Genomic DNA, 12,029 nt, shown 5'->3' with positions numbered 1-12,029 from the left:
GAGGACACCCTGGAAATCTTTATGGCGCTGTCCAAGAATGACATTACATCGTCCATTATATGGAGGCGTGAGTATCTTGAGATCTAACCTAAGAGAATGATGTTTAATGGACAATGATAAATGTAATACCAAGCACCATGATTTTGATCAATGCAATATTATGACACATACAACTTCGCAGGCTTGCACTCGAGATATTCTACACATAATTTTAATGTGGATATTTAATTTGTCTACTAATTGGACTAAGGCTGTGAGTGATATGTTTTATCATTGTTCTACTCTTGTTGAGTAAATTCAAGACTTTAAATGTATCTTCCGGTTAGCAGCTGATTAATGATACTGATTGATTTGTATAATTGCATTAACAATCCTATTTATTTTCCTTTTACCTGTTAAATACTGAACCACTTAGATACTGTATAAGAGACAATAATGATCCTGAGCACTTTTTTGACAAGATAGTCCCTGAGAAAAAACAAAAAAAACAAAAACAGCTGTCCCTTCCTATTGTAATTTTTTCAGAGGAAATCTACTTTTCACAATGAGCTGATATCTTGCCTCACAACCATAAGAAGATGGATATGAATCTGACGACTGTGGTGGACAGTGGGTATCTGGAAGCGGACCCTTCCACGCGCGTCCTGACTGGATGCTTCCTGTCCCTGCTCATACTGTCCACACTGCTGGGCAACACTTTGGTGTGTGCCGCAGTCACCAAATTCCGCCACCTCCGCTCCAAGGTTACCAACTTCTTTGTCATCTCGCTGGCCGTGTCGGACCTGCTAGTGGCTGTGCTCGTGATGCCATGGAAGGCCGTGACGGAGATCGCAGGCTTCTGGCCGTTCGGCGCCTTCTGCGACGTGTGGGTGGCCTTTGACATCATGTGCTCCACGGCGTCCATCTTGAATCTGTGCGTCATCAGCGTGGATCGCTACTGGGCCATCTCCAGCCCTTTCCGCTACGAGAGGAAGATGACCCCGCGTGTGGCCTTCATTATGATCAGCGCCGCCTGGACGCTGTCTGTCCTCATTTCCTTCATCCCCGTCCAGCTCAACTGGCACAAGGCGGCTCAGCATCCCCATCATCAACTGCAGAGGGACCAGTCCCCTGCAGGCTCCATGTCCGAGGCGGCGGCAGCGGCCAATGGCTCCCTCGGGAGGCCTCTGGCAGGGGTGAACTGTGACTCCAGCCTCAACCGGACGTATGCCATCTCCTCATCGCTGATCAGCTTCTACATCCCCGTGGCCATCATGATCGCCACGTACACGCAGATCTACCGCATCGCCCAGAAGCAAATCCGCCGCATCTCGGCGCTTGAGCGCGCCGCCGAGAGTGCCAAGAACCGCCACAACAGCATGGGCGGCAACTCCACGGCCGAGTCCGAGAGCTCCCTCAAGCTCTCGTTCAAGCGCGAGACCAAAGTCCTCAAGACCCTCTCCATCATCATGGGGGTGTTTGTGTGCTGCTGGTTGCCCTTCTTCGTCCTGAACTGCATGGTGCCCTTCTGCCAGCGCGAGGCAGGCAGTGGAGGAGGCGACGGCAGAGGTGGACGGATGGACTTTCCCTGCATCAGCTCGACCACCTTCGACATCTTTGTGTGGTTCGGCTGGGCCAACTCCTCACTCAACCCCATCATCTACGCCTTCAACGCCGACTTCCGCAAGGCCTTCGCTATCCTCCTGGGCTGCCAGAGGCTCTGCCCTGGCAACGGAGGGGTGGAGACGGCCAGCCTGAACAAGACCTGAAGGGCCAGCTGCTATCCACGCCGCCTCCACCATCACCACAACAACAACAACAACAACAACAACAACAACCACCACAACAACAACCACCACAACGACCCGCCTGCCCCCTCTCCCCTTCTGCCAGTGCACCCCTCACTCCATCCACCCTGCACACTCTGAGGGGACGGAGGACATTTCCAGTGAGCGTAGCATGATGACCTAGTTTCCGGCCAAGCCATGCTCTGGCTAGCCACAGATTTCGGAATACTATTCCAAGAAGAGGAGGGAGAAACAAACAACTCCTGGCGGCTCTTGGTGACTTGGATCTTGTTGCTGATGGTACTTTGCAGAGGATAATCCCCCTGATTCGGAAACAAGTATCACATTGACGGGGGGCTATAAGGTCTGACAAGCACAGCAAGCAGAAGCCCTGGCATAATCAGAGCCACAGTTGTGTACAAACAAGTCAGACAGTCCATCCGTGACCTCGGCTAGAGTCTTTATTTTTGTTTGTTCATTTTTTATATAAATACTTCACAAGGGACCTTAATGTGGATGTTTGATTTCTGTAGAATGTTTTTTCACAGCAGGCACAACATAGCATACATGAAAAGTCATCTGCAAAATGTAATCAGCTGTTTGTGTATGTGTGCATCCCTATTGGGTCGTAAAGCCTTGTCGTGAGCCATTGCTGAACATCACGTTAACATGCAAGTCATAGCTTTGCCATTTAACTTGCAGATCATGTCCATTCTCCTTGATTACAGTCATTTGTGCTGCACTGAAGGGAACAGAAATAAACAGAAGCAGCAACCAATTTCTCATTCCATGCATTTCTAAAATACCACAATTTCACCAATGAAGTGGGGATGGGGGTGGGCGGATTTAATTAAGATGACTCCAGATTAACCTTTTCATTGGCTATTTTGTCCCAAGATGACCATGTTATCTGCCTTCTGCCTTGTACATGAGCTGCTTGTCGGTCATTATTAAATTCATGAGAGCCATTTTCTTTTTTTTCCAAAACAAGCAGCCAGGTGGTCTGTTATTCAACAGGCTGTCTTGCGATTGTTCCCCCATCCTCCCCCACCACCACCGAGAGCATCACCCTCTTTGCATTACTCTCTGTTGTCCGTGCCGTCATGTTTTTCCATTACTTCAGGTGGAAAAAACCATCCAACACCATTAAACAGTTGGCCAGGCTACCATACAAAGCTGTAGTGGGGAGTTAGGGAGTGGAATAGTACCTTTGATATTTGTGTGTAGGAGGATCTATTGCTGTGATGGTGATCATTAGGATTTTGATGATCATGTTCAGATGTGTAATTGATTGTAATTGTAATGGAGTATTTTTTTCCCAACTCTTTTGCATCCTTGGTGAACAAGACATTGATGCGAAATATTCAAGGATGCTTCCGTTTAATAATTTAAATTGTACGATGTTGAAATGTGGGTTGTCAGAGTTGTGCTGTAAAAACACTAAATGTGGTGCAGATGTCCAAGTGCAATGTAGTTCTGTTTAGTGCTGCTACCTCCGGGGAGGATTTCTCACAGACAAATCAACCACCTCATCAGTAATCAAGGATCTTGTGTGCAATCGAGTCTTACTATCAAACCAACAGAAATATCTTAATTCAAATATCTTCATTGATGGACTTTGACTCTGTGGACGAATGTGTCTATAAGCTTCAGCTGAATAAATGTGTGTGTGAGTGTGCTTGTTTGTGTTTGTGTGTTGTGTGTGTCTTCTTCCAGTGGTCTTTTCGGTCTCCCATGTTCCCAGCTTGACAGAAAAGATTAATGACGATACATTTGCCATCTGACAGTGACACAGATCTCCTCTCCACAGTGTTGGTCGAATCCACATTATTAGCCACGGATCACTGGACCATTTTCTTTAAACCTCACTGTGTGAAGAGAAAAAAAGATCAAATAAATGCCAGGAAAATGTAAAAAAAAAGAAAAATGTGTGCTCTGCTAATACCTCCCCTAAAGGACCCCCATTTTTGTGTGTTTGTTTTGCCTAGCAACCTGACACTAAGTGGGTCTGATGCTGGGCAAGAGATAATAAGGAGAGGTAGAATTATGGAAGCTGTAGAATCAAACCGGCTATACCGGGGCGCACATGGGCTCTGGGAATTTAGTGTCTTCGGTGAGGGACCGCTGGGGGCATCTCGGGTTGAGCAAGGAATCTGCCACAGAGGACTATGGGACAGAGGGTATGACAGGAGCTTCGCCACTGACCACAAAGCAACACCTTTTGTCTTTTTTCCCCTTTACCTCTATTTTTAATTGGCGCTGAAATTGCGACATAAAGAAAGAGATGGATGAAGTTTTTTTTTTAAAACTTTAGTTTTCAGAAGTCATGGAAGTCAAATCTATACTGTGTCAGGAAGAATCAATCACTGCTGGTTCCTGGAGAGCTTTTTTTGTTTTGTTTTGTCAAGACGTTGAGGTTAATGACTTGATTAAAGCCCTGTGGAAATCATTTCCTCAAATTAGACATGCGTAACCAGTCACTGCAAAGACAGCTCGGAGCTAAACATCACACCACAGGCTCTCACGACTACTCTTTAGCACTAATAAACAAAGTGTTTTTATTGGACAGGTGTATGTCAGGCAAAATGTCTGCACAAAACAAAACACAGATTTGGGAGAAGACTATTCTTAGGTTTTATTTACCCAAATGGGGCGTTACTATATTTATGCACCATATTCTGGCCACATGTGGCCTAGAGTCCATTGCCGCCTGAACTCCATTTAAACCCAATCTGTGATGGAAGAGCAGCCAAGTGTTTCACTGTATTGTAATTCAGAATAATTAAGTATGTATGATAAACAACTGTTATGGTACTAGCACTAATGCATTTTTAATGGCTCACATGAAATTGCCATGGCAGTTTAATTATTTAAATGACTGGGTAGCGTCTTCACCGAAGCGAACGTGCATCAGCCCCAACGCTTATTGACAGATACATATGTAACACCATGTGCTAATATTGATACTGCTGCTGTCTACTGTTCCAGCTAGCCTCAGATGTTTCCGATCACTAGGCTCCCCTCTACGAGAGCCAATCACTAAGCTCCCCTCTACAAGACTGCCTATAGTACTGACGAGGGCCATTTCACATCGCGGCTTCTGGCTGCTCCCATATTTCCCATAGACATTCGACAACCGGAAGTTGGGTTGATCCGGATGTTTTGGAGGCGGGACTTATTCCGGAGAGGTCTATTGTTTCTGCCATATACGTACAATCCCAAAACAGTAAAATGTGGGACATTGTGTAAAATGTGAATAAAAAGAGAATGTAATAATCTGTAAATCTCAAAATTTACATCATCCTTTGGCGTCATCCTTGCCAAATAGGTGACGGATGCTAAACAAATAGGTAAGATTTGATGTTTTCCTTGATGTAACACCAGCGTCATTTGTGTCACGTCATTTGCCGTGTGTGCGGCGCTCCAAGCGGAAGGCATGGCTTGGAACGGAACGCTGGACGGATGCTCGCTGCCACAATGACATTCGGCGCTGCAAAAGAAGTGTGCTGGACACGCCTTGGAGGACTCGGCGAGAGAACGATGACAACTCAGACACACACCTGGGTTCCAGTCTCCATGGATGCGTCACCACATGCAGGGAGGGAGACGATGGAAAAAAATGTCAAAATTGCAAAAAGGACACAACATATCAAATTTTGAAAATGAAAAAAAATATTTTGTGAAAAATATATGTTAATTTTGAATTTGATACTAGCAACATGTTTCAAAAAAAGTTGGGACGGGGATAACAAAATGCTGGAGAAGTTGTGTAAGGACAAAGATAACAAAAGGAGGAATGTTTGACAACTAATTAGGGTAACTGGCAACATGATTGGGTATGAAAAAGCATCCCAGAGAGGCAGGGTAAAGATGTAGGGGTATTCATCACTCTGTGTAAACCTGTGTGCACAAATGATGAAACAATGCTATTTTAATGCTTCTTAATATGAAATTGTGAAGTATTTGGGGAGTTCATTATCTACAGGACATAATATTATTAAAACGTTCAGCAGAGAAATCTTTGCAAACAAGAGCTAAAAAACACATTGGATGGCCATGGTCTTTTGGACCTCAGATGGCACTGCATCAACACCAGACCTGTTTCCAAACCATTGTATGGGCTCAGGAAAACCTCTGATAACCATTGTCTATGTGCACAGTTTGATACTCAATTCAAAAACTGCAGCCAAAATTGTAACAGCCAAAATTGGTCCTGTGGTTAGACAGTAATGGGACAATATTTCATTCTCAAAACTCTAGCAACTGGTCTCCTCAGTTCCTAAACATGTACAACATTGTGTTAAATGAAGAGGTGAAGCAGCACAGAGGTAAAGATTCCTTGTCCCAACTATTTTGAAACATGTTGCTGGTATCAAATTCAAAATGAACATATATTTTCCATGTAATAGTCCAAATTGTCATTTTCAACATTTAATGTGTTGTCTATGTCTGTTTTGCTGCTAATTATGAATTTACAAGACTTGTATAATATCACATTCTGTTTTTATTTGCATTTTACACAACTTTTTCTGTTTTGGGGTTTTATGTCCATCTTTGTCTTTCTTTTCTTGTCTTCCTCTGTCACCCCCAATGGGACACTGTACGTCCACAAGACAGACGAGGGCGAAGGGCAACAACACCAACTCCCTGCTAAGAAGAATCACAGTGGCCATCAGACAAACTTCCTCACTAATCCAGCCTAATCCGAGCACCCCCCCCCCCCCCCACCCCCTTCTAATTCACGTCAGACCCAACTGCTCTTTGCTCCTCTTACAAACCCCAAGGAGGCCTCCAAAAGGATTAAAAAAAACAAATCCCCTTTGACGAAAACATAAAAACTAAATTATTCACAAGCTGCTCAGAGATATGATAAAACAACAAAATGACATGCGTGCAACTGAGAGGATTGTCAGACACTCATGCACGAAGAGAACAGAAGAGGGAACGGAGAAGGAAACTGGAGAGGGAAAATCTAAATAAGAAGGATCTTGACATTTATCACAGTCAATGGATTGGGTCGCAACACACATTTTTTTGTGTAATCCTCGAAAATCATGGCATAGCTTCAGTGAAATCATACGCCTTGTCACCACATAAAAAAAATTCTACGAAAGATAAAGAAGCAAGCCTCATGATATCCATCATCTACACAAAGCATAGTCATTTCAACAAAGACATTTTATCTGGCACATTTTGCACTATTTGCCATTTGGGATCTCTCCAAACCCACCCATGTTTACAGCATGGGGGTAAGTTGAGTGGCAAGAACAAGCGTGGGGAGACTTAAGTTGGATGCTGATGGATTGCCCCTTTCAGAAGCAGTAATCTTCCGCTCGTTGAAGGACGGCGCTTGCGGAGGCCGTGTCAGGCCGGAGTGGTAAGCATGCTAATGCTCTGCCCTTTGGGCTTGTCTCTGAAGTGGTGGCTGTCCAATCTGACCGATCTCATCACGTCAGCGTCTCTCACAGACAGATGCCCTCCATCAACAGAGGAAGGAAAAAATATATTTTTTTTTTTAAAAGGAAAAGAGGTTTGCTTTTGTGTGTGTGTGTGTGTGGGGGGGGAGTGAGAGATGGAGAGTGGGGGAGGTTTTTATGTGATATATCACTTTGGCGTCATCCTTGCCAAATAGGTGACGGATGCTAAACAAATAGGTAAGATTTGATGTTTTCCTTGATGTAACACCAGCGTCATTTGTGTCACGTCATTTGCCGTGTGTGCGGCGCTCCAAGCGGAAGGCATGGCTTGGAACGGAACGCTCGCTGCCACAATGACATTCGCCGCTGCAAAAGAAGTGTGCTGGACACGCCTTGGAGGACTCGGCGAGAGAACGATGACAACTCAGACACACACCTGGGTTCCAGTCCCTACCGAGAGGGAGACGATGGACCCGAATATCCCCCTGACATGTATCAGGTCACCCTAAGGGGGGTGTGGGGGGGCAAGCCAAGGCCTCAGGGGATTTGTGCGTGACCAATCAACATCTGGATCTCCTCTAGCCTTTAGAGATCATATCCAGAACACCATTCAAGCTTGCCATAGAGTGTCTTAGGAGACACAGTTCATCCCTAAAACGAGCACTTTCATAGCTCTGTTATTATCTGTTATTACAGAGTGTCAGTGGAGGTTTTTAGGGCTGAGTTATCACAGACACGGATTAGTAGTCTTCACAATGCAGTTTAATATCCCTGCTCGTTTCTGTGTATTTTTTTTTGCCCATGAAACACAAGGATTATCAGCACCAGAGTAATTGCACAGACGTCCACCTCGCGAAGTGCTCCGATTCTCTTGTCATTGCACACACAGGCTGTGCAAACATTATTGCATTTGAGGAGAGGCCACAGGCTTCTAAATGAAATAATCTGTCATTATGCAACGTAGCTGATGTATCAGGAACCACCTCCAAAATCTATTTAAAAATAAACAAAACAAAAACACAAGCCGAGCTACTTTTAGTGTCCATGGGAACAGAAGGACAACCCTTTATTTGAGTTCTCAGGAGCGCCACTTCTGCGGAAACCTGGCAACTCTGTAAATACCAGAGAAAAGTAATAAAAAACCTCCTAAGAATTAGAGCAAGGGGAAGGGTGATGAACATATACTGTCCAAGTACAACAATTCTGCACTGGTGAATGCCAAGTCCTTGACATTAACTTTGTATTGTACCATTGTGCATGTCATTTGACTAATTGTCAATACGTGTAAAGGTCATGAGAATTTGTAAATTGTTGAAACAGAGTAAAGTCAGAAATATTTGTGCAGAATAGAGTACAGTACTTCAGCCATTCAGATAGAGCTGATCTGAATAACATCTTATAAGACAATGTCAGCACAATTATAAGTCAATGTCGTTTAGGCCTATATTCATTTATCGTTCAGGCTATATCATTACATGCAAAACATGTCCACATGCCTAACTGAGTCCTCCCGTTTTGGCAACAAAAAGTTGAACAGACATTCATTCATATGTAATAAATTATACAGTAGCAAAGGTAGCTGTCACTTTGAAGGACCCCCTTGCTACATTTCACCTCTGCAGAATAAATCAGTGTCAGAAGGCTCCGAAAAGTTTTGTAGTGCTGAATATTTTAGATCTTAATATCTCCTGTATCACTACCACAATATATCAACACTGTCTTCGGTTTTCTGGGGAAATTATTTAAAAAGACAATAGCTTCTTCTTAGGTGGTGGGTTCTGTTATTATCAACAGAAAGCAGAAAACACAAAATGGTTGATACACAAACTGTATTTTATTAAAGAAATGGCTTATTTGTCAACACAGATCACATTGACCATTGTTACTGTCAGGCATTCACATTGAGGCATATTTTGAGATACATTACAGATTTTCATGCAGTTTAATTTGGCATAGCATGAGGTTAATTTAGCAATTTTGCTATTGTTTGAAAGATGAACACTAAAGTCTGTACATTTTATACTGCTATTTCAAACCTACTGAGTATGGCAACTTGGCAAGTATTACACACTTTTACTTTCAAGACTTGGTCTGAAAGCCTGAATATACTATCAAAAATAAATATATATTTATATTTATATATTACATGAATGATTTCCCTGAGACTGGAGAGTCTTCTATTTTTAAACCCCTTATTCAGAATTGAAGAGTGCCGAGAACAGTCAGCTGAGGCTAAGAGGGTATTTGTCCTCAAAAGAACTCCTGTGCGCCACATGGAGGATGCTCTCACATGATCTACTGACTTAATAATTAAACTTCAAGCTTGAGCGAGATCTGGGACATACTCTAAACATGTCATCTTGTCAGTCTGGCTATATATATGACAGCATGATGGCATGCTATATGACAAGGTCCTTGTGATTATAGGGGCAGGGTGAAATCCAATGCATTTTGATCAGGTCTCGATCTTTGGTGTCATAAAGCACATAATTGGCCATCATACACACCTTAGTAAAACTTATTTTATATAGGGTATTAATCTTGACAACAAAGTATAAGTGTGCAATCAAGCACGATTCCAGCGAGTTCTCTGTGTGTGTGCATGTACAGTACGTATATTTAAAGTATCACATGCCGTATTTAGTTCATATCTTTTAAAATGTTTAGTACTCTTGGTATATGCCACATACACTCTTTGTGCATAGCCTATTCAATATACTCTTTTGGTGTATGTGCATTTCAGACCCGTATGTCAAACACTGATATATGGCAATTCCACGGAAAATTGACATTCTTCAGCCAAAAATAGCAAATGCTCAAATTTCATGTAATCATTCACATCATACCATACCATCACATTTTATTGGCGTTATGGATGTTACAAAAAATGTAATTTTCCATGGAATTGTCCTATACCACTCTGACTCAGTACCACCTCAGCACCTGTGCTGCATTCCTGGAGTGGACTGGCTTGGGCCGGTCTGATGCCCTGTGAATTAAAGCTTATTAATTATGCTGCTCTGCCTCCACTTAATTAAATGGCAAGCTTCAGTGGGTAACAACTGACTGATACACACATGCAGAGATAGAGAGAAAGAGGGAGGGAGAGAGAGATAAAAGCAGAGGGAGAGATAGAGAAGAGGATGGTAGAGAAAGAAGGAAGAAACGGGAGAAAACATCATATTTCTACGGCTACATCAGCTTAGAGTTTCTGTCCTGTAAAACATGGCATCTGCTTCGTGCTTAGAGGCATCGACACAGGAAGGCTTTAAATTCTAAGACTACAAAACATAACCAACATCATATGCTGTCTCTGCTGTCTCATATATCCTGATTGAAGCAATACACACATACAAACATGCACAGAGAGGCACACACACACACACACACACAGACACATCGAGAAAGAGAGAGATTTTTTTTCTTGCTTTTAAAAACTGGATTTGATTCCACAGACAGTCACTTGTAATTACAAGTCGACTCTCCCACTGAGAACATGACAGAGCCATTCCTCCCTTTGAGCCTCCTTATCAGCCCAAGACATGCTGAAATGAGAGGCAGAAAAGGGCCCAGTCCCTCCACAGGCACTGGGAGAGCTCCGTTTTAAAAGACTGTCTGTCAGAGCTGCACACACACACTACAGCCTGAGAGCCACACTGACTGATGACTCTTTCTCTTCCCTGGCAGAGTGTGTGCTGCCGCGCACACACACAAAAAAAATCGAGTGTGTAAACGGCATGTTTGTGGTTGCTTGGAAAGATAGCATTTTAGGCCGATATGAGTCATTTTCATCGGATAGATAGCCACAAGTGAAGTCCAAATACACCACTGGAACAGATGGAATTACTTTGCTGGAAGACACACATAACCAATAACGCCCCCCCCCCCCCCCCCACACACACACACACCCCTCCAAGCCATCCTCCTCCTCCGCCTCTTCCATCTGCCTTCTTAAAACGCGTCCCAGTCCCAAAACTGTGCACTGGCTCCAGGGCATGAAGACAGACTCGACTGCACTGACCCACACAAGCCTTTTCCAGAGCCTTTTCCCATAATCGCCAAGCCTTTTCCCATAATCGCCGAGCCTTTTCCCATAATCGCCAGGCGCAATAAACACACCACCACACACCCCATGCGTCACCGTGGCCACCCCCGCGCTCCCTCTTGTCCGGCAAGAATACACGCCGGCCGATCTTACCACAGAACTGTGTCCTGGAGGCTCCGACGAGTGCGTTTCCGCAGAGGACACACTCTCTGTCGACCGTCCGAGGCCCATCAACACACTCTTTCTCTCTCTCTCTCTCCCTCCTACACACTTCCCCCAATTCTCAGTGTGTGACGTTATTTACACTCATGAATGCCTCCCTGGTGTTCCAACAATGTGTGAGGGCATTTTGTATAGTGTTATTTTTAAGTGCATTTTTTTGGTGCATGTACTACTTTCTTTGCAAAGACTGTGCATTATGTATGCTGGTCACAACCTCCTGGCTACAGTGGGACCTTGCAACCTTGCACTGTGAGTGGGGGGGGGGGGGGGGGGCACGGGCTCATGAGAACATTCGCTGCCCTAGGGAGCAAAAGCCACTGAAGTGCAAGCTCGTTCAGCAAAACAACGTCCACACCACTGACATCAGTGAAACGCAACTGGAGTCTGCATTCTGAGATGAGGAGCCGAAGATATAGCTAACATTCTCAGACGAGACAGAAATAGCTATGAGGAGGGAGCAATGTGTGTGTGTCTGTGTTTGTGTGTGTGTGTGTGTGTGTGAGAGAGAGAGAGAGAGAGAGAGAGAGAGAGAGGGAGAGAGAGGGAGAGGGAGAGAGAGAGGTGATGTATTTGGGAAAG

General features: G+C 44.1%; 1 protein-coding gene across 1 annotated transcript; it reads left to right on the top strand.

The window, feature by feature from the left end:
- Positions 1 to 578: 578 nt before the first annotated feature.
- On the top strand, positions 579 to 4,229 carry drd1a (dopamine receptor D1a). The gene is made up of 3 exons (XM_076292867.1): positions 579 to 1,067; positions 1,107 to 1,696; positions 4,202 to 4,229. The coding sequence occupies exons 1-3, from the start codon at positions 579 to 581 to the stop codon at positions 4,227 to 4,229; spliced, it is 1,107 nt and encodes a 368-aa protein (XP_076148982.1).
- Positions 4,230 to 12,029: the final 7,800 nt, after the last annotated feature.

The sequence above is a fragment of the Alosa pseudoharengus genome, unplaced genomic scaffold, assembly GCF_046254945.1.
Source record: "Alosa pseudoharengus isolate Yale_2024_CS ecotype anadromous, Long Island Sound unplaced genomic scaffold, YU_APseudo_1.1 YU_APseudo_1.1_scf_19, whole genome shotgun sequence".
Lineage (NCBI taxonomy): Eukaryota > Metazoa > Chordata > Actinopteri > Clupeiformes > Clupeidae > Alosa > Alosa pseudoharengus.
The sequence above is the reverse complement of the archived record's forward strand: the minus strand, read 5'-3'. Positions and strand labels throughout refer to the sequence as shown.